This window comes from Chrysochloris asiatica, unplaced genomic scaffold, assembly GCF_000296735.1.
Source record: "Chrysochloris asiatica unplaced genomic scaffold, ChrAsi1.0 scaffold00412, whole genome shotgun sequence".
Lineage (NCBI taxonomy): Eukaryota > Metazoa > Chordata > Mammalia > Afrosoricida > Chrysochloridae > Chrysochloris > Chrysochloris asiatica.
The window spans coordinates 1,160,012-1,184,286 of NW_006408930.1; the positions used below are offsets into that span (position 1 = coordinate 1,160,012).

At 40.4% G+C, this 24,275-nt stretch overlaps 2 protein-coding genes across 2 annotated transcripts in view; one reads left to right on the forward strand and one right to left on the reverse strand.

Moving 5' to 3' along the window:
* Positions 1 to 2,461, forward strand: part of CENPP (centromere protein P) — a 422,858-nt gene extending 420,397 nt beyond the window's left edge. Inside the window, exon 10 of the mRNA XM_006876774.1 lies at positions 2,334 to 2,461. Coding sequence (XP_006876836.1) covers positions 2,334 to 2,461 — 128 coding nt within the window. The remainder of the gene's footprint in view (positions 1 to 2,333) is intronic.
* Positions 2,462 to 5,546: 3,085 nt separating this feature from the next.
* The window catches only part of IPPK (inositol 1,3,4,5,6-pentakisphosphate 2-kinase), a 133,640-nt gene continuing 114,911 nt past the window's right edge, over positions 5,547 to 24,275 (reverse strand). Inside the window, exons 12-13 of the mRNA XM_006876771.1 lie at positions 13,473 to 13,552; positions 5,547 to 5,775 (exon numbers count right to left, since the gene is read on the reverse strand). Coding sequence (XP_006876833.1) covers positions 5,547 to 5,775; positions 13,473 to 13,552 — 309 coding nt within the window. The remainder of the gene's footprint in view (positions 5,776 to 13,472; positions 13,553 to 24,275) is intronic.

Below are 24,275 nucleotides of genomic sequence, written 5' to 3' on the forward strand. Positions count from 1 at the left end.
AAAAACACTCAGGAATATATAATTATTTAAACAACCAAAGGACACATTCTGCAAGCCTGCCTCCTAGCCACCAGCACACAGCCTTTTTCTTTCCGTGAGTGTAGAGTCTTCAGCTGCTCTATCTTTCTAGGTCCTCATTTCTGGCTCCATCTGTGGTGTCACTGCTTCTCTGGATAAGGTTTTACATTCTTCTCATTCTCTTCTCCCTTGATGGTCCTATGGTCCTCTGTTCCTGGACTGTACGATTAACTACTCTCCTTTTTTGTTACAAAACTTCTACCTTTACAGTTGTGACAGTTACAATTAGTCATGATAATAATTACTCACTATTCAATCATAAGAATATTATCCCCATATCTTTTCACTAGACAAGATGAGAACTATTCAGTAAGGATTCTACCTTCCCCCGCATAGTCTGAAACTAAACTCCCTTTTGAAAACTTGTCAGCCACTTACTTTGTGCCTTTATAGCCCCTCTACCCCCCGCCCCCCCATTTTAGGTAGCCAATGTCTAAGTTACCCTATCAGGCCTGTATATAAAGGGGATAGATTGATACTTGATGTGAAGATTCCTTCCTTGTCCGTTGGTATTTTGAGCTACTGCATCCATAAGCATAGTCAAGTTCATCAAACTGTAGCAATTTACACTTGTTTCCTTTATCAAAAAATATATGTTTTTAAATCTTCCTCTAATTGAGTTCTGATCATCAAGCCATAGAAAGTAGGTCAAATGGGTACTATCTACAAGTTTGGGCATTCTTGTGCATCTCCCCACCATTGGTTCCTGATCGTATGTTACCTCTTGAAATAGCTGAATATCACCCACTTCTTTTTGGCACAGTGACTCTACATACCTTCTATCTTCCTTTGATGCTTTCTGCTTCCTTCAGTATCATAAGTGGAGGTTTGAATTTTTTCTTTTTTTTTTTTTTTTTTCCAGAAAGCTTGAGAAATACTTAGCATGTTCTTCCCTTTGGTTTTCTGACTCCAGGTCTTTGCATATTTCATTACAATACTATATCTTCTCCAGTTGCCCTTTGAAATTTTCAACTCTTTTACTTCCTTATTTCTTTCAGTTACTTTAGCATCTCAATACTGGAGAGCAAGTTCAGATCCTCTTCTGACATCCACTGTGGTCTTTTCTCTTTCCTGACTTTAAACAACCTCTTGCTTTTTTTTCTGTATGATATTCTTGATGTCATCCTACAGTTCTTCTGGTCTTTGGTCAATAGTTAAGTGTTCAATGCATCAAATCTGTTCTTGAGATGGTCTCTAAATTTAGTTTCTTCAGCTTCAGCCTAATCTTGCTTATGAGTGATTAGTGGCATGTTCCACAGTCTGCCCTGGCCTTGTTTTGGCTAATTATACTGAGCTTTTTCTACCGTCTCGTCCTACAAATGTAGTCTTTTGCTTCCCATGTATTCTATCTGGTGAGAGCCATTTGTATGGTCATCTTTTATATTATTTTAAAAAGGTATTTGCAGTGAAGAAGTCTTAGTCTTTCAAAATTGCATCATTCGATCTCCAGCATAGTTTCTAACTACTGACCACATCCTCTTCATTTCCAACTTTTGCATTCCAATCACCAGTAATTATGAATACATCTTGATTTCATGTTTGATCAATTTCAGACTGAAGAATTTAGTAAAAATTTTCAAGTTCATCACTGGCTTTACTGGTTGGCACACAGTTTGAATCATAGTGGTATTAACTGGTCTTCCTAGTTGTTATTGTTGTTAAGTGCCATCGAGTCAGTTCGGACTGTGTAGGGTTTACAACACTGTGTAGGGTTTTCTAGGAGCAGCTGGTGGATTTGAACTACTGACCTTATGGTTCAAACTGACCTTATGATCCAGTGCACTATCCTGCACCACCACCAGGACTCCTTAGTAGGCATATGGATATTATCTTATCACAGACAGTGTTGTACTTCAAGAAAGATCTTGAAATGTTCTTTTTGATGATGAAATCTATGGCATTCTTCTGATTCTGCCTCTTCTTCTTCCTAGTCTGTCTTATTCTGGAAGTTCAGCTAAAACCTGTCCATTATGGGTGACCCTGCTGGTATTTAAAATACTGATAGCACAGCTGCCAGCATCACAGCAACATGCAAGCCACCACAGTGTGAAAAACTGGCAGATGAGTGGTGGCTTAAGGGAATATCCTGTCTTTACATGTATCATGAGGCTGTAAGTCCTCCCCATGCTTGTCATCCTAAATGACTGGTCAGGGAAGGTGTTGATTCATCTCGTAATGAAGGCTTTGGTGGGGCCCACCACTGGAAAGTAACAGTCACTTTGAAGTCTCTGACCTGGTTTATGTTTTCTTTCTAGCCCTGAAGCTGGACAGAAAGGCAGTTACAGCAAGCGCTCCTCACAGCTTCCGCACCCTGCTAGGAATGCTTGGAATTGAAGCCTCTCTAGAAAGCCTGATACATTCATTTTTGAATACAAAAGAATAGCCAGTTCACAAAAACTGAACACTTAATAAATAAGATTCTGCACTCAGCAGTTTATAATTTATTGACTATAAACATTTGCTGTTCTCCATTTAGAAATCATATTCTTAAAACATGCTATCTATGCAACATGGCACATATATATAAACTGTCATGACATGGAAAATAAATACAGCTATTTAAATACAAAATGCCAAATACAAGTGACATGTATAGTGTATTTTTTTAAATAAGGTTAACATCTGAATAAGTGTACCAAGAGTGATTGTAAATCCTTAGTTGCCTGCAGAGATTTTATGAGCACAAGTCTGGGAGTGATGGTGGCAGTGCTGGAGGTCCCATGGAGGGCTCCTGGTGGCAACACCCTGGCCTAGCCTTATTTTTTAAACATTTTTTTGCTTCCCAATGGGAAACTGGGCCGTTCAAGTCCTTGGGTTGTGCTACATTCACCTCCACTGTTGTATCTGAAACCCAACTAAAGCAGCAGTTGGGACATTCACAGCACCTATAAGCAAATCCCCTGACATTTGCTTTTCTTGGTCCTCACTCCACGTGGCACTGCTAGCTTTAGAAGAGCAGAGTGAGACCGAAGGTAGCACTGCTCCTTCCCTTAGCAGCCTGTCCACCACCAAGGGGACCTGCTCCTCTCCATCGGGCCTAGTGTTGTTGTCTGCAGTGCTATGAAAGTGCTGTATTAATCATGGTTGCATTGAGCACCTCCACTGCCAATTTAAAGTATTGTTATACTCAGTAAAAACATGCTTTTTCAAAGGTACGAACATCACAGACAGGGAAACAGCCCTCAAGCTGGAGACTGAGCAGTGCTTGGCCACAAGGCCCAATCAAGCCTGGGACAGACACACAAACACACACACACACACACACACACACACACAGGAAATGGGTATGACCTCTGTCTCATAATGGCTGTAGACCCACACACAACAAATGGCCAGGAAGTATACGACAAGGTCCTTCGAAGGAGGGCAGGTTTCATCTGGTTTCATTTTTCCCAAAAAGAGGAGATACGTTTTAATACTGTTCAGCCCTGCTAGGAAGTGAGCACGAGGCAGGTGCTTGCACATGTGACAGGATAACATCCCAATCCCTGGTCTGAGGACACACCATGCTGCCTCTGCACAGGTCCTTCCAGCAGGCCTGGTTATCTTGAAGGGTTCTTTTGACCCCAATCAGGTTAAAAAACAAAGAGCAATGGTTGCACGTCTTTGTCTATGTTCTCTGGAGGAACAAAAACAATGAAACATATGTATACAGATATGTATCTAGAATATATATATATATATATGTATATATATATAGAGAGAGAGAGAGACAGAGATTTACTTCAAGGATATGGCTCACACAGGTGTAGGTGCTAGTAAGTTCCAAATCCGTGGGTCACCTGAAGACCCATGCGGGGCTGGAGACCTCGCTTGCTCATGCGACGCTGAAGTCGATGAACACAGAATCTGTAGGTCAGAGAGCAGGCTGGAGACCTCTATAGGCGTACATCCCAAGAACAGATCAGGCAATGAGAAGAGTGCAGAGTTCAGAAAGACTGCAAGCTGTGCCTGACCATCTGTTTATAGACTGGAGCCAGAGCATATCCTCAAGGAATCTCCTCTTTCAACTGACTGGCTGATCATTTCCTATCACAACAAGGAAAGTGATTACATTGTATTACAGTATGGAAGACCACCAGTCCACTGTATGCCAAACCACTGAGCATTATAGCTTAACTAAGCTGACATATCATCTCCAGAGCTGCAAGTCACCATATGCCTAAGCATGCTTTTCACCCTGATGCTGCTGAATGTATACCAGAGTCGTACGTGATGTAAGACCAGAGGAAGAAAGTAGTGACAGCAACTGCCTCCAAGAGTGGAATGAAGAAGTAGCAAATATTAGGACAGATTTGAACAACAAATTTTAGAAGAGATGACTTGGTTCAAACAAGTGTAAGTCTCAAGTTAGCACAAAAATTTCGATAAAAATTCACAATCAGCAAAATATTTGCCTTGTTTTTCATATAGCATTGTCATATAATTCCATGGTTCCACTAATATTTTGCTATAGTATGCCTTCATTTGTCCCTCAAAATGATGATATTATCAATTTGTACTACCTTCAATAGAAAAAACTTAATCCAAGACCCCAGTAGGGTTTCCTAGCAGCTGAACACACACTGGTGACTATAAGCAGGGCCTCTGAGGGCTGGCGGGGCACTTCTCTTCCCACCAGCCCAGCCCACACACCAACAACAGGGATGAACCTATCAGAATGCCCAGCAAAGACAAACATGTCAGGCGCTTGCACCCTTGGATGCTGGCCCAGCTGGCCGCCAGCAGCTCTACATCACTGCTACCTTCCACAGCAGCAATTTCAGGTGGGAACAAATATACCATTGCACTCCCTAATGTAAAAGATGAAACTATTCAGCCAAAACAAAGTAAATGCTTGACAGAGGGGTGTCCCTTAACAAGAGCCTTGCACTCCCTGCTGGCCCAGGCAGTCACCTTTTGGATTCCAACCCTACCTCCACAGGGACCCTGAGTCTGGGCTGTTGACACCATCGCCACCCAAGCCAACACACTTGCACTCTACAACAGAGGGTGGTTCACACTTAAAAACCAACCATGTAACTCAACTGAGGCAAAGTTCCAGTAGAACCCATGTCCTTCATCCAAGCTGTAAGATGTACATGACAATTCAAGTTTTCTGTTAGGAGTATGGTGGTAGGAAACCCAAATTTTGGGTCTCAATAATAAGGCTTTTTTCATTAGAGAATCAGATGCGAGCCCTGTTGAAAATGAGAAACTACCCAGAATATCTTCCCAGAAATTCTGCGGAAACTTGTTTTAAGAACATACAAGGCCTTCCTGGGAAACAGCATACTGCTGGGCTCATACATTCCTTCTCCTGGAAGACGTTTCAAGTGCTATTCAATTTCATGTCTATGAGAGGCACCCACACTTCAACAAAAGTTAAAGCAAAAACATTCACAGCCAGAAGTCACCCAACAGAAAATAGCTCTATCATTAGCCGTCACATTCTACGTTTGAGCTCCACAACCATTGTAGGAGAGACGTTAGACTTTGTGGAGAAGGAGTGTGCAGTCCTCATTTCCCTTGAATCTGGGTGGCGTGGCCGTGGCAGCATCCTTGGCACACACAGTCTTTGAGTAGTAGCTGACAATCTTGCCATCCAGTGTGTACTGGTGAGGAATGCTCTCGTAGGGCTTGAGGTCAAGGTCCAGCACAGACACAGAGAAGGCAAGACGGGATTTCGACGAAGGAACGATGGGTCTTTGACCAGGGCTGGAAATACAAAATGCAATGCTGAGACTACACATAACCCTCCATGTCCTACACCCCAACTCACAGGCACAGCCATGCAGGGCACGGCATTGTGTCTGCTGGTAGTACAGCACACATACAAGGAAACTTTGCCAACACCCACTTAACCAGGCTAGCAGACTTGGACTCGAATGAGAGAGGGTTAACAAATCTACAAATATGGAAAAGCAGTTATGTAGGACATATGTTTGATATTCCTCTTGTCCCAGTGGTTTAATTTTAAGCACCAAGCTAGTCACTTTATTATGAGCCAAGTACACCGAACAAAGAACAAGGAAAATGTAGGCTTGGCCACTCCACTGTCTGGGAAAACACTCATGTCCCTTCATACTTTGCACATTCATTAAAAGAGAGATGTGGTTTTGTGGCTTACTTCTCAAACTGTATCTATAATGCTTTTTATTTTTTTCTTAGGATTTTTCAGGGTTTTGTTCTTTAAATATCAGAATACAATGATTTGTGCCTAAAAATACTTTCAGAATACTCCGAATCTTGCACTAAGTTCACTATTCTGAGTGAGTTCCCTGCAGAAGTAAGCTTTCGAGTTGAGTGGCCACATCAACGGTACAGACTCAGATGAACTCACGAGATATACCTGAGGACACAGCTTCTCTATAGGCGCAGTACTCTCTTAGATTTAGAAACATTTAAAAAACCACCAATGTCAAAAGGTTCAGCCTGGGAGTGGGAAGGAGTTCACTAAGCCTTCATGTTTTAATGATGCTAATCAAAGACTCTGAATTTCTGTGTAAATAAATGGTCACAGGTAAATTCCTGCTCCAGAATCTTGTTAATAAGAAAAACACAGTCATCGGTTCAGTTACTCTTTCCCAAAAAGTACAGAAAAATAGTACGTTTACAAATGGAGGAATCCTATATTCAAAGCTGGCAGGGCCTTGGATGCCCAGATACTGAACACAGACCTATGCCTACTCAGTCAAGGCCAAAGACAGCAGCTCCAGATGGCCATGTAGATGCATAGCCAGCAACTGACAAGAGTTGAGGTTTATAAAGGCCCTTCAATTTCTTGTGTCAAAGCCATCACCTAACCAGGTGACATTGCAACAGACAGGGAGGGTATGTAAACCAATAGTTTCATCTTTCCTGGTGATAGCTGTGGGGAATTTTACCATCTTGGTATCCAGGAACACCACAGGAGACAGATTCTCCAGCCAGCAGCAGAGCCCTGACGGTGGCAAATGCCTTCTTGGCACTTCACCCAGGCTTGGAGACCTGGAGGGACGGTCCCAGGACATATGGTGAAGAGGCCAAGGCTGACCCTCTCCTGCCAACCCTGGTGCTGAATGGGGGCCTGTGGCCTTGTCCCACTTGCATGTCTGTTTCCTCTGGGCCACTGACAAACTGAGAGGGCAACCCAGAGACGAAGAGGCCCGGAAATAGTTGCTTCTTTGAAAAGTTGAAGAGACTGGGTGCAAGGTTTGAAGAAGGAAGTCCAGAGGAGCAGTATGAGTCAAGGAAACAAAAGAGTCTCTGGCGACTGCACTCTCACTGTATTTCTGAACAGGGAACGTGTGCTGGAAGACAGGCCCTTTTCTTTTAACAGGGCAAAAGACTAGAGCAAAGCAGTCTGGAGACACCTTTGTTTCAGATGGTGTGATGAGTATGTATAATTAACAATTGTTACTGAGCTGAATGTAGATGGTTGTAAATTTATCTCAGGTTTAGTGTCCCAAGAATTCAGTGAGGACTCAGATGACACAGTGTTTGGCGCTGAACAGTCTTTGGTTTTCTGTAACGGGGCAATTTCCTTTGTTAAAGGGAAATGTCAAATCACAGAACCTTAAAATAGGGAGGCTGCCCAGGCCCGGCTGCCCACAGGCCACTCTTCTCAGCATCTTTCACACCTGGATCAAGGGGTCCTAGTTTTCAGGCCCTTCCTGGGCATCCCACTCTCAATGTTGCCTCAAAATGGTGCCCAAGCACCACAGGACACTGCCTGGACACAGCCTCCAGGAAGGTCGGTTCGCCTAGACCAGTAGAAACCCAGTGTCTCTGCATTCCCCCCGACACACCCTGTCACATCACTTCCATCCCATAACCACTGGTGCTATCCAAAGATACTTCTCACTGATCTTGTTGCAGTAACTAAACATGATTCTAATGACGTGGAAAAGTCCTCATGATTTATAATGTTATATCTCATGATATAACATTATAAATAATATAATAATATCATCGATTCCTTCTTTTGGGACATTTATTGTTTTTAAATCCAAACAGTGCTTCAGGAATCTATTCCAGCAGCGTCTCCTGAATACATTCTGGAAGTGTATCCTTGGTTCTCATCCCTTTCACACTTGCTTTCTTTTTCAGTCTTTGTCAATTTGGTAAAGACAAAAGGAAAAATGTGTTGTGCCCATGAGGTCAGCTGGGCCTTGGTGTGTCTTAGCCCATCATGCCTGATTCTGGTTCTGCCATGTGGAGGCTACTGGCAAGTCTCCTCCATCTTTTTAAAATAAATCCAGTACTCTCTGCTTCTGTCGAGGAGCAGTCAGATGGAGTGCTCTAGGACTCACATTTCCTGTATCCCACCCTCATCAGCCAGCAACCTTTGTGATCTACACCGCCTGACACCTCTTCCACATGTCAGTTCCTAATGGGCAGCCAGTCATGGTATAATGGGGACTCGAGCCCTTCAGGGGTCTTTTGGATCCCATCTTTCAGCCTCTGTCCTCTGACATGTTTCCCAACAACATCTGATTCAGGAAGGATGGAGTTATCTCCCATCTAACAAGACTAAGAGTAGGGGCTCTTCAAAGACTATGACAGGCATTTTCAGCTGCAGAAAACACCCTCTTTCCTACTTTAGTTCTGTCCTCTCAGTGTTTCTCAGTGTCTCAGAGCAGAAGGTAGGACATTCTGGGCCTGCCAGGGAACAGAACTTTCTGGAAACTGCTGAGTTCAAAAGCATTAGGAAAATAATGGGTATCAGCCAACAACAAAGGTCATCTTGACGTGGGAAAACATGAGAGTCACTAGGAAGAATGCAACCTTTTAATAATACTTGGAATTTGGCACCTCTGAGTCCCTGGATAATGCAAATGGTTAATGCACCTGGCTACTCCTAAGTGTGGAGTCCTGATGTGGCACTGTAGCATAAGCACGAGACTGCTAACCATAGGTAGGTGATTCAAACTCACCAGATGCTCCTTGGAAACCCTATAAAGGATTGCTATGAGTCCAAACTGACTCGGCGGCACTTAACAACAACTACTACTAAATGTACGGTGGCTCCATACAATTAAGCACTGGACTGTGAACCACAGGGTTGGCAGTTTGAATGCACCAGCCATTCTGTGAGAGTAAGAAGAGGCTTTCTGTTCCCACAAAGACTTAAAGCTGTAGAAACACTATACAGGGTTGCTATGGGTTGAAACTGACTTGGCAGAACTTGACAACAATAACTACTATGCCCACCATTTGTCTGTCAGTGTGTCATACGATGGCACCTTGTATGTTGCTGTGATGCTAGAAGCTCTGGCACCAGTAGTTTAAATATCCATGGTGGGCAGGTTTCAGCTGAGCCTCCAGACTAAGACATACTAGGAAGAAGGAGAGTAGACTACTTCTGAATGGTTAGCCACTGAAAACCTTACGAATGGGACCAGAATATTGTCAGATGTAGTGCTAGAAGATGAGCCCTGCAGATTCAAAGACACTCAAAATGCAACTGGGGAAGAGCTGCCTCCTCAGAGTAGTTTACCATAGTGACGTGAATCGAGTAAAGCTTTCAGGACCTTCATTTGCTGATGAAGCGCAACTCAAAATGAGAAGACACAGCTGCAAACATTCATTAATAATCAGAACATAGAATGTACGTAGTCTGAAACTAGGAAAATTGGAAGCTGTCAAAAATGAAATAGAATACATAAAGATTGATACCTTAGGCATTAATGAATTGAAATGAACTTATACTGGTCATTTTAAATCTGACAATCATATGGTTTACTACATCAAGACGATAAATTGAAAAGGAATGGCGTCACATTCATCATCAAAAAGAACATTTCAAGATCTATCTTGAATTACAACTCTTTCCGTTATAGTATAATATCCATACACCTTAAACTTCTGGTATAACACTTTAGGATAAGCACTAGACTGCAAACCACAAGGTCAGCAGTTTAAATCCCTAAGCTGCTCCTCAGAAACCCTACACATGGTCACTATGAGTCAGAATTAACTCAAAAAGCACTAAACAACAAGGAAGACCAGTAACTACTACTATTATTCACCACAACACTAAAGCCAGTGATAATGAAATTGAAGAATTCTATCAACTTCTTCACTCTGAAATTGATCAAACATGTAATCAAGATGTATTGATAATTACTGATAATTGGGATGCAAACGTTGGAAACAGAGGAATAACCAATAGCTAGAAATTATGACCTTGGTGATAGAAATTATATTGGAGATTGCACAATAGATTTTGCAAGACCACAGTCTTAACCCATTATAAATACCTTTTTTGAAGAGCATAAAAGGTGTCTTTACACACATGGACCTCACAACAAGGAATATACAGGAATCAAACTGACTACATCTGTGGGCAGAGATGGTAGAAAGGTGGAAAAGCTCCATATCATCAGCCAAAATAATGCCAGGGGCAAACTGTAGAACAGACCATCAATTGCTCATATGCAAGTTCAAGCTGAGGCTGAATAAAATTAAAACCAGTCCAGAAGAGTCAGAATATGACCTTGAACATATACTACCTGAATTTAGAGATCATCTCAAGAATAGATTTGATGCATTAGACACAATGACCCAAAACCAGAAGAGTTGTGGTTAACATGAAGAACATCATACAGGAAGAAGGAAAGGATCATTAAAAAGACAGGAAAAAAAGACCAAAATATCAGAAGAGAATCTGAAACTTGCTTGACAGCATAGTCACTAAAGCGTCTGGAAGAAATGAGGAAGTAAAAGAGCTGAGCAGAAAATTTCAAAGGGCAACTGGAGAAGACAAAGTCAAACATTATAATAAAATGTGCAAAGACCTGGAAGTTAGAAAACCAAAGGGAAGAACATACTCAGTTTTTCTCAAGCTGAAATAATTGAAAAAAAAATGCAAGCCTCCATTTTCAATATTGAAGGATTGTGAGTTAATGCGCCAGACTGCAAAGTCGTTTGAATCTCAAGGTCGGTGGTTCAAGCTCACCAGTCACTCCTTGGAAACCCTATACAGGATCGCTATGGGTCGGGATTGACTCAGTGGCACTTAACAACAACAACATAGGCAAAATACTGAATGATGCAGAAAGCATCAAAAGAAGTTGGAAGGAATATACCGAGTCACTGTAGCCAAAAGAAATTGTCAATGCTCAACCATTTCAAGAGGTAGCATATGATCAAGAACTGAAGATATTGAAGAAAGAAGTCCAAGGTGAACTGAAGGCATTGGCAAAAAAGGTGCCAGGAATTGATGGGATACAAATTGAAATATTTCAACAAACTAATGAAGTACTGGAGGCGTTCACTCATCTATGCAAAGAAATTTGGAAGACAGCTACCTTGCCAACTGATTGGAAGAGATCTATATTTGTGCCCATTCCTAAGAGAAATGACCCACTGGAGTGTGAAAATCATCAAACAATACCATTAATATCACAATGAAATAAAATTTTGCTGATGATAAAAAAGCTACAGCAGTACATCAATAGGGAGCTGCCAGAAATTCAACCCAGATCCAGAAGTGGCCATGCTTACATCAGATGGATCTTGGCTGAAAGTAAAGAATACCAGAAAGACACTTACTTGTGTTTTATTGACTTGTGTTGGCTTTCGACTGTGTGGATCATGACAAGATATGAATAACATTGCTAACAATGAGTATTTCAGAACACTTAAATTGTGCTCATGAGGATCCTGTATATAGACCAAGAGACAGTTAGAACAGAACAAGGGGATACTGAATAGTTTAAATCAGGAAAGGTGTGCACCAGGGTTGTATTCTTTCACTATACTTATTCAGTCTGTATGCTGAGCAAATAATCCAAAAAACTGGATTAAGATAGGAAAAAGAATGTGGCATCAGGATTGGAGGAAGACTCATTAGCAAAGTGTGATATGCAGATGATACAACCTTGCTTGCCAGAAGCAAAGAGATCTGAAACTACTTACTGTTGAAGACCAAAGAGTATAGCCTTCAGTATTGCACCTCAATGTAAAGAAAACAAAAATCCTTACAACTGGATCAATAAATAACATTATGATAAACGGAGAAAAGATTGAAGTCAAAAACGTCATTTTGTTTGGATCTACAAAGTACATGCATGGAAACAGTAGTCAAGAAATCAAATGACTTATTGCATTAAGCAAATTTGCTGCATAAAGACCTCTTTAAAGTATTCAAGAGCAAAGATGTCAGTTTGAAGTCTAACGTGTACATGACACAGCCATGGTATTCTGAATGCCCTCATATGCATGTGAAAGTTGGACAATGCATTTGGGTTATGGTGTTGGAGAAGAATATGGAAAATACCATTGAAGGCTAGAAGAACAAACAAATCTGTGTTGAAAGAAGTACAACCAAAATGCTCCTTAGAAGCCAAGATAGCCAGACTTTGCCTCTCCTACTTGGGATATATTATCAAGAGAAATGATATCCCTGGAGAAGGACATCATGAAAAGTAAAATGGAGAGTCATTGTAAAAGAGAAAGACGCCCCCAAATTCCCTAAGGAGATGGACTGGCACAGTGGCAGCAGTACTGGGCTCAAGCATAACAATAATAATTGTGAGGATGTGACCGGTCAGTGTTTCATTCTATTGTGCACAGGGTCGATAGGAGTAGGAACCAGCTTGACAGCACCTAATAACAACTGCTAAACCAAAGATTGGCGGTTCGAGTCTACCCAAAAGCATCTCAGAAGAAAATCTTGGCAATCTACTTCTGAACAAATCAGCCAATACAAACCAACTGGAGCACAATTCTATCCTGACACATGTGGGGTAGCCATTGACTCGCAAGTTTGGTTTGTTGAAGATCAAAAAATATTGAAACTTGATCAATGCTGAAGACACCAGCCATTTAATTACCATGAGAAGATTATGCGATTTGTCCTTAATTATAAAATAAAGGGACTGGGGCTGGCCAACAATGATGATGCTCAGGCTAAGTAAAGGAGAATTGCTGCAGACACTGAAGGAACAAAATCTTAAAAAGGTTCTGAATAAGTGAGATGATAAATATTGTAACATCCTGCTGACCTGACAGAAAACTGAGAAGCAAAGCTCAGAGACCCCACAACACTGCAGAAATCATATCTGGACCAGGGGGTCTTGGGGCTTCTTTGAGAAAGGCATTTACAGCACAGTATTCAAATTGTTTCTAATCCCTTGACTATTCCCTCAGTCAATGATTGTTGTTGTTAAGTGCCTCCCAGTTGGTTCCGACCCCATATAGGGTTTCCAAGGAGCAGCTGGTGGGTTTGAACTGTCGACTTTGTGGTTCAGTGCTTTATCCCACAGTGCCACACCAGGATTCCTTAATCAATGATAACACTTTTCAATTTCCTACAACAATCCCTCCCTCGTAGTTATTCTCTATCCAAGCTGCCCGGCCAGTCGGCTGCTAAGATCTGTACCCTCAGAGGGCCCCTCCCAAGTCCTGTGACCCGCTGCCATCCTCACCGTTCATCCTGCAGGCAAGGGGAGAGGGTGATCATGATGGAGCAGTCCTTGGCGGTCATGGCAACGCGGTACTGCTGCACCTGCAGAGGAGGAGGAGGTCAGCTGCAGGCCACATACCCCAACGCCACTGACATGAGAGCCCCTAAAATGTCATCTCCAGCCTTCCCACCTGTCAAGGCCAATAACTGGTTCCTTTCAAAGAACCCAATGTAGGATGAGTTAAAACACTGAGCAGGAATGCTCCAAGGTCAAGAAGGGCACCAAGATGTCTACTCACACATGCCCCAACCTGAGAGCCCCCAACCAGCACAGCCCCAGAGAGCACCTTGCAAAGGCTAGCCCTATCCTCTGACTCCTTCCTGCAAGAAGTGTGTGGCTCTCCAATCCCAAACCCTGAACTCAATTCCTTATCTTTCTGTCTTCAGCAAGCTAAGAAAAACCTGTCTTTGAAGACAAAAAAGGCCTTCTCCCAAATGCAGTAAAGTCACACCAACCACTGAACAAGCATCTCTCCACACTCTGAAGAAGGACATTCTGCCAGGTACTGCTCAAACAATGTCACATACAACATCAGTGTTCAACAGAAGGAGCTTCATCAGTATAGTAGATCACTCTCACATGTGGCTATTATAAATTTCCACCCTCCGATGTGTTGTGCATGTGTTGCCACACTCACTCTTCAAACAACTCAACAAAGCAGGCACCAAGCACTGCTACTATTCCCACTTTATACATTAAGGTGACCATGACAGAGATCAACTGTCCAACACCCACTGCTGAGAAGTCAACATCAGTGGTCTGGACCAAAGCTGTGCCCCACACACTGAGCTGTAAGCCTACATGGCCCCTGCTTATGTGAGGCTGGGTGCACGGGCATGTGCACCCAGGACGACATAAGGACATCCGTCCACGTAGTAATATCTCTGGAAAACATCAGCACTAGACTGCTAACTGCAAGGTTGGTGGTTCAAACCCACCAGCCACTCATCGGAAACCCTAGACAGGGTCACTATGAGGTGGAATTGACTCCACAGCATTTAACAACAACAGGCACACTTACCTCCCCTTTTTCTTTGGACTTTAATTTATTATTTAAATTTTGTTTAGGTTGAATAGCTTTCATGTTACATATATAAACTACAATAAAAGAATTGGGCTTTAAACGTTTATCACTGGCTTCAATATTTGTACTGAGTACAAGTCATAATTTCTTACCTCCCTTTTACTCATCCCCCTTGATTTCATGCAACTAGGAAGATCTGTCCTTAAAAACATATCTAAGCTATACCTTAAAAAACACAGGACACCATCGGAAGAAGTGGGGAGAGCCCAAAGTGTAGGTGTCTTTCAGGTTTGCTGCCTGTTAACCTGTTCTTTGGGGACCTGGGATAACCTTTTACAATAGAAGACACCAGCAACTCCTATGCTTACACTCTATTCATCTATGCAAGTGATCAGTTATTTCACTGAACACACACACAATTCCAGTAAAACAAAACAAAAAAACACACTAAAACTTTTTAAATACTAAAAAACAAAAATACAGAAGAATATTTATTATGCACTTAACATAGGGCTGGTCTTTGTAAGTAAAACCCAAAAGCCATAAAAGATTTTTTTTGAGCTATCTGAATTCTAAAACATTTATACATGATATAGTCATAGTTCAACAGTAAAAGGCAAATGAAAGCCAGCATAAAGTATTTGAAGCATACAAAAGGAGTAATATCAAGAAAAGTAAATTGACCAAAAATACTCCATCTCACTACTAATCAAGAAAATAAAAATTAAAACAAGGAGATCTTTCTCACCAATTGTTGATGCTGCTGAGTCAACTCAGTGACCCCATATGGCAGAGCAGAACTGCCCTTTAGGCTTTTCTAGGTTGCCACGTTTTCAAGAGCAGATCACCAGAGCTATCTCCCTCAGACCCCCTGGGTGGGTTCAAGCCACCAACCAACCTTTTGGTTAGAAACCAAATGTTTCATCATATACCACTTGTTGTTGTTGTTATGTGCCATCGAGTCGGTTCCGACCCACAGCGACCCTGTATAGGATTACCGAGGGTGTAAATCTTTACGGGAGTAGAAAGCCTCATCTTTCTCCCGCGGAGCAGCTGGTAGTTTCGAACCACTGACCTTAAGGTTCGCAACCCGATTCGTAATCGGGAGGGAAGGGTGGAGGTGGGCAGGGGGAGAGAGATCTATAAGGGGGCTTCAAACAGTTCGTGCAAAAAGTCCAAGATCTTTTCACTCCTTTTTCCCACAAACTTTTTGAAGCCCTCTCATAAAAGCAAATACACACGAAATATAAAATGAAGGAGCTAGACCTTTACTTCTAGTAATGGCAGGACTAGTGAACTGTGGCCAACTTAAAATGCTTGACAAACCATCTAACACATCTGCTTGAAGGCAGAACTAACACAACGAAGGAATTGCTGGAGCATGGGGTAAGGGAGCAATCGTGACAGGTCTGCAGGGAGGAATTTCTAACTGATCTCCAGGGCGCCAGGAACCATTACCCTGTTGACACTCCTCTTTGAGTTGTTGTGGTCCTTAAATGCTGTTGAGTCAGTTCCAACTCATAGGGACCCTGTATAGGATTTCCAGGGAGTGGCTGGTGAGCTTGGGCCACTGACCTTGCAATCCAGAGTTGCACCAAGATTAAAGTCAACCAAAAGTCTCACTAGTCACTACAACTTTGCTGCAAGAAGATCAATCACTAAAACTGGATTAAGGTAACTTCAGCTTGCTAGTGCTGCCCAGGCCACTTACAGAAATGAATCTAGGAAACGATTATATGTTTCTAAAATAACTGTACAAATACAACTTCTGGCATACAATAAAATAATATGCAGGCACAAGAAGATAACAGAAATGAAAATCAAAAAAGGAAAAGAAGAAAGATAAGAGGACATCTCACATGGGTTCCAGATATTAGAGGTACCAGACACACACACTACTCTGATCAAGGAATGAGAGACAAAAATTGAGAACTTTAGGGGAGAACTGGAGACTATAAAAAGGAAGCATTTTGAAATCCTAGTAATACAAAATACAAATATCAAAATGAACAATTCAACTGATAATTTTAACAGCAGATTAGAAGACATCCAGAACAAAGCATGGAAAGTACAACAGTTGGAAAATATCAAGGAACATGTATGAGATAAAGATAATGTGTCTAACATGTGTCATTAGAGTCCCTGAAGAAAAAAGGAATGTGCAAAACAAATTTTGAAAAAGTTAGGCCAAGAATTCTCTAGAACTGAAGAAAAACATCAAAGCCACATACTTATAAAAGCTTCTAAGCAGGATAAATATAACAAACATAAAAAATCACTTGCACACATCATTAAGAATTTGTTCCCAGCAGAACTAACTACAGAAAAAATTAAAAGGGTGTTCTTCAGCCAGAAACAAAACGATTGCAGATAAAAGCCCAGAGATTCAAGGTGCAATGAAAAATGATACAAGGGATACATACGCGGATACATCTAAATGGATATTGTATAAAACAATAATAATGTTTTGTTGAGTTTAAAATAACAGAATATACAACAACAACGGCAATGTGAGTCAGGAGTAGCAATAAATGTATTATAAGAACCTTGCATTGTCTAAGAACAGGGTTGAAATACTGTAATATTAACTTTAACAAGTCAATTCCTTGTTGCAATACCTAAGAATATCATTTAACGAAAGACTCCAACTTTCAAATGAACAGAGTAGAGAAAGGAATGATAAAAATAGATTCTAACAATGGAAAACAAAAAAAGATTCTAGCAAAGACGAGGAAAAAAAAAAAGCTAAAATAGGTGAGAAGAATTAGAAAAATATAAACCTAGATAAAAGACAAGAAGATAAAATGTCAGAATAGATGAAAATAAATAAATAAATTTGTAACTCACATATAGGCCACACTTTAAATACAAAGACACAAAAATGCTGTAAATAATGAAGGTAGTAAGTCAAAGAGTATTGCTACTAGGGTTTAGTTCACACATGCTAGGGTTTATATGAAACAAAACCTGTTTAAGTCTGTCTCTGCAATTGCTGATTGGCTACAGCCAAGTTCTCTCAGTAATAATACACTTGTCTTAGTCTTAGTTGTTATTGTTGTACAGTGCCATTGAGTCAGTTCCGACCCATAACGAACCTGTATAGGGTTTCTGAGGAGTGGCTAGTGGGTTTGAATCACCAACCTTGCTGTTCAAGCTGACACTGTGGTCCAGCACGTTATTCTGCAGCACCACACCAGGACGTAAAAAATATAGGTCCGTCTAAACAGTGAGAACCTGCTGGACCAGTTCAATTCAAGGCAAAGAGGTCAACTCACAAGGTTACAGTGATTATTTTTGGGATTCCAAATGGGTATCTTGATAGATTTTCTCAAAGGATAATCATAGGGGCTTATTATGAAAAAGTTTTAGGAAGCATAAAAAACTGCACAGATAAGAAAAAGGACAGAAAATTTGCAACAAAGATTTTTATTCTCTCATGACAGTGTACCTGCTCATTCTTTGAGGGTAGTCAAGGCTGTCCTACAAGAATTTTGTTGGGAAACCTTATCCCATTCATCATACAGTTCCTGTTCTTACTCCTCCAGACTTGATTTTTGTTTTGTTTTTTTAAAAAAACCAAAACTTTATATCATGAATTTAGTGAAGGTTAACAGACAAGATTCTCAATTTTACATTTAACAAATTATTCGCTTCGTTACATCTCAATGGCTACAATCCCTTCCCTGCAACAAGTTATCCTACTTCTGCCCAGTGACCCCCCATTTATATCTTATATATCACAAATGAGGAAAGCAAAAATTTGATGTATACATACAAAACAAAAAATATCCATTTAAATGTCCTAAGGGCATATTCTGCAAACCAGCCTCCAGCCTACAGGCACACAGCCTTACTCAGTCCATCAGCCTAGAGCCCACAGCTGCTCTATCTCTCCATACCACTGCCTCTGCTGTCACCACTTTTTTAGGTAGGATCTCATGCTCCACTCATGCAGATTTGTTTTTGTTTCCCAAACTCAAAGAATATGAGTATTGCCTTAACCCAAGGACCCAAAAGCATGGAAAGTGAAACACTAGAAAAATAGAAGAAAGTGTATGAGACACAGAAGGCAAAGATGATGTGTCTACCATACATCTATCTAGAGCTATAGTGGCTTCAGGTCACCTGGAAAAAAGCATTCTCTAGGTTTCCAAGATTACCGTCAATTAAAATCAAATATACTTGTGCTCACAATCATAGACCACCACAAACCCAAGTCAACAGGCACCATAAGTAAGTTAGCCAAAATAACAAAAAAAGTTTTAACCTCCAAGGTTTTACTGTATCTGATATAAGACTGTTGCTGTTAGTTGTCAGCAAGTGGAATCTGACTCATGTCCACAGAATCAGCTTTGCCTAGTCCTGAAACATCTTAACTGTTGATTTCCTGAAGTCTACTGTGGCAGTCCCTGTATTCTGAGTACCTCCCAACCCAGGAGGCCCATCTTCCAGAACAGTGCTACTGTTAGTTTACACTATGGTAGTTTACAGAGTTCTCATTGGCTAATGTTTAGAAGCAGATCACCTGATCTTTCTTCCTAGTATGGTTTAGTCTGGACGCTCTGCTGGAGAACCCTCTACCATAGCTTCCAGCATCCTAAAAGAACACAAGCCACCACAGTACAACAAGTGGACAGAAGGGTGGCATTGGATAGTAAATACAGAATAGAAAATAGCTGCACATACATCACTTAAAGAAATGAATGAAATGTTAGAAATGGACAAACAACAAGGAACTATCTAAATTAACAAGCAGATGTATAAGGGAAACAAATAGAACTTTGAGAAGTGAAATATATGTAATTACTGAAATGAAAAACTCTAGCAAATATGTTAAATAGTAGACCAAACACATAACAGAAGAACTTCTATCTCCACTGATACAGTGTAAGATAAAAGCTAAAACACCTGGAATGCAGCAGAAAGAGATATGAAAAATAAGAAAAAGAAGTTGAGGTCTGACATATTAGAGTTCCCAAGGAAAATAATAGGATAATGGAGAAGAAAAAATAGCTGAGAATTTTCCAAAATTCATAAAAGATATGAATCCAAAAATAGAAGCCAACATACACCAAGCAAGATAAGTTAAAAGAATACTATACCTAAATTTATTACACTGAAACATGAAAATAACAAAAGAAAGAGATAAGACCTTAAAAGTAGCCAGTCCCCTCTTTATAGAGGGCTCGTTCTCTCCCTACATTAACCAAGAGGAGACAGTAACTGCGATCATATAGTCAAGCTACAATCAAACCCTATAAAATCCTACCATCCAGGTTGCCATACTCCAAATAGGCAGCCAAGGCCTGCGACAGTTACTCTGAGTTGACTAATAAGAAGAGTGAAAGGTGAAGCCCATCTCCTAATCACATCTACCTGGAGGCAATCAGAAAGTATAATAAAACATACATTCATCTAATTATTAAGGTCACAGCTAACTACTGAAGATACCCAAGAAACAGATGACCATCTCTGCACATGTCCAGAAACAAGATAAAGTAACTGAGACAAATGAGCTGGAGGTACACCTAGACTTCATATTGGAAGGAGGGCAGACTTTGGAAATGCCTGAGAAGCAATTCAGAAAAATGATAATGAAATATGTCAAAAACACTTTACAGAGGAGTTGAGAAAAATAAGGAAAAAGTCAGGAAAGTGTTATAGGAACAATCAAATAAGATACAGCATTGGAAACAATTCAAAACCTACAAAAAGAGGTCCAAATGATTAATAATAGAATATCAGAAATGGACAATACACTGAAAGGGCAAAGGAGGAGAATTTAAGATATGGAAGCCAGAACAACTGAGCTGGAAGATAAATCTCTCAATACTTCTAAGATCGAAGAACAAGCAAAAAAAGGATTTAAAAAATCTGAAGACAGTCTAAGATTCATGTTGGACAACATGAAGAGGAATAACAAGAATTACTGGCATTCTGGAACAGGAACAATCAACACAAGTCCACAGAGGAGATAGTTGAAGAGCTTCTGGAAGAAAATTTTCCTAACATCCTGAAAAGTGAAAAGATAAGCATTCAAGAAGCTTAACAAACCCCAGGAAGGATAGACCCTAAAAGATAATCACCAAGATATATAATAATCAAGCTCTCCAAAATCAAAGATAAGGACAGAATCCTGAAAGCAGCTAGGGAAAAGAGAAGTGTAACATACAAAGGCAAGCAAATCAGATTAAGCTTGGATCTCTCAACAGAAACCATGCAAGCAAGAAGGTAATGGGGAGACATATATAAAACCCTGAAACAAAAAACTGCCACCCAAGAGTCCTCTACCCAGCAAAGCTGTCAATCAAATATGATGGTGTAATCAAAACATTCCAGGATAAGCAGCAGCTAAGGGATTTTTCCAAAGCCAACCTTGCTATGAAAAACATCCTAAAGGAAGTTCTGTGGATTGAGAAGCAACAAGAACTGACAACAACTAGAGAATGATGTATGTGGCAGCATCACCCTGAACTCAATCGACAAATGGAAGAGTCAAGAACAGAATAAAATTATAAGAACAGAAGATCTGGGAGGTCAGTCTATGATCAAAACAGTTACAATGTGAAAGAAGATAAACACAGAGGAACAGAGATCCAGGTGGTGGGAAGGTCAGATATATTACAGGATAAAACAGACTGTCTTAAATGGAGGGAAGAATTAATGGAATATAAGATAACTACAACAATGGGGTTGGGGTCGGGGGTTTAGTTCGGGTGTTGATGAGGGCAATACAACAAGGGGGAGGAGACGGAAGAACAAGATAGATAGGGGAACACTGAGATAGGTTTGCATGTCCTAAGTGGTACACAGGAAAATAGTGATGCATGCTCAAACTTGGAACAACAGGGCTCTGGGATACAAGAATCTAAGTATAGCTTGATGAGGGGAAATAATGCTAAAATGCTTGACTGTCTTATGAATATTAGTTTCCCTTACCTACTATTGTAAAATTGACACCTGAGTGAGATAGAAAGGAATGTTGGGAAAATTGTAAAGGTAGAAGTTTTGTAACAAAAACAGGGGAGTGGTTAATCTTACAGTCCAGAAACAGAGGACCCTAGGACCATCAAGAGAGAAGAGCACAAGCAGAATGCAGGAACTTATCCAGAGAAGCAGCAACGCCAGAGATGGGGTCATAGAGAGGGGAAGTGGCTGAGGACTCTAGATATATGGGAGGAGAGAGACTAAAAGCTGGTGGCCAGGAGGCAGACTTATAGAATGTGCCCTTTGGAGATATAAATTATTATATATGCCTGAGTGTATGGTTTTTTTTAAAGCTAAAGTGGATAGAGAGAAATACTATTAACTGGTTGTACATGGAGGGGATTATAATCATTGTAATGAAACAAAGTGTACAATTTGGTGAATGTAAAACTGATGATCTGCCCGGTAACCTTCAACCAAACCAAAAAAAAAAACTAAAAAAAAAAAAACAACCCAAGGAACAAAAAAGGTCTCACCTACAACCAACCAGGGGGACAGTTCAGAACCAGGCAGTGAGTGCACAGAGTCACCATGGGTCAGAGGAGACTCAAGGCCAGCTAATGGCAACATGTTTGTCTCATTTCTTCTCACAATAGTCCATACACACACAAAAAAAGAACCGGAGTGGTAATACTAATCTCTGATAAAATAAACTTCAAAGCAAAAACCAGCATAATAGATAAAGATGGACATTATCTCATGATTAAAGGGACAACTGAACAAGATGACAAAACCATAATAAATATCTATGCTTCCAATGAAAGAGTTCCGAAAAATATTAAGCAAACTTGAAATAGATTTGAAGAGAGAAATAGATGAATCTACAATAATAGTGGGAGATTTTAATATACCACTTTCAAAAAAGGATAGAACAACTAGAAAGAAACTCAAAATGACACAGAGGAACTAAACAACATAATCAGCCAACTAGACCTCATAGATGTGTACAGAGCATTCAATCCAACAACAGCATAATACATTCTTTTCCAGTCACATGAAACATTCTCCAGAATAGACCACGTCTTAGGCCACAAAACAATCCTCCGTAAATTTACAAACATCAAAATACTGCACAGCATCTTCTCAGGCTACAGTGCTATAAAATTAGGAAATAAAGTCAAATACATGGAAACTGAATAGCACCCTGGTGAAAAGTGCTAGAAGAAATAAAATGTGAATTCACAAAGTTCCTAGAACCTAATGAGAACGAAAACACAGCATACCATAATCTTTGGGACACAGCAAAAGCAGTACTAAGAGGACAGTTTATTGCAATAAATGCACACATCCGAAAAGAAGCATGAACCAAAATCAACACTCTAACACAACATCTCCAACTACTAGAAATAGACCAGCAAAGTAAACCTACAGTCAACAGAATAAAGGATCTAACAAAGATTAGAACAGAAATAAATGAGATAGGAAACAGAAAAACTATAGACAGAATAAACAGGACAAAAAGCTGGTTCTTTGAAAGAATTAATAAAATCAACCGTTGACAAACCTCTCAAAAGAAGAGGGAGAAGACACAAATAACACACATAAGAAACCACATGGGTGATGTCACAACAGAATCAACAGAAATAAAAAGGATAACAGAATACTATGAATAGTTGTACTCCAACAAATTTGAAGACCTAGAGGAGATATATACATTTTTAGAAAAGTACAACCTACCTAAACTTACACAGAGTGAAGCAGAAAACTTGAACAGACCTATAACAAAGGAAGAAATTGACTAGGCCATCAAAAAACTCCCAAACAAAAAAAGTCCAGGCCGAGAGGGCTTCACTGGTGAGTTTTGCTAAACATTCAGGGAAGAGCTATCATCAATTCTACTCAAATTATTCTAGAATATATAAGAGGATGGAAAACTTCCTAATATATTCTATGAAGCAGCATAACCCTCATACCAAAACCAGGGAAGAGCATCACTAAGAAAGAAAATTATAGACCAGTATCCCTCATGAGGAGTCCTGGTGTGGCGCTGTGGGTTAATGCACCACACTGCAAAGCTGTTTGAACTCCAAGGTCAGCAGGTCAAGCTCACCAGGTGCTCCTCGGAAACCCTATACAGAGCCACTATGGGTCGGAACTGACTTGATGACACTTAACAACACCAACATCCCTCATGAACATGGAAGCAAAAATTCTCAACAAAATCCTAGTCAAGAGAATTCAACAGTACATCAAAAACAAAAACAAACATCATGACCAAGTGGGAATCATACTAGGGATGCACAGGTGATTTAACATTAGACAAACAATCCACCATATAAATAAGAAAAAGGAAAAGATCCACATGACCATATCGATTGATGCAAGAAGGCAATTGACAAAATCCAACATCCATTCCCAAGAAAAACACTCAACAAAACAGGAATTGAAGGGAAATTCCTCAAAATACTTAAGAGCATATATACAAAGCCAACAGCTAACATCGTTCTCAATGGAGAGAAACTGAAAGTCTTCCCTTTGTGAAGAGGTGCCAGACAAGTATGCCTTTTATCACCACTCCTATTCAGTATTGTTTTGGAAGTCTTAGCAAGAGCTACAAGACAAGATAGGGATATTAAAGACATCCAAACTGGCAAAGAGGAAGTAAAACTTTCTCTATTTGCATATAATATGATCCTATACATAGAAAACCCCAAAGGCTCAGCAAAAAAACTACTTGAAGATTCAGCAGAGTGGCAGGGTACAAGATCAGCATACAAAAATCAGTTGGATTCCTATATACCAAAAACGACAAG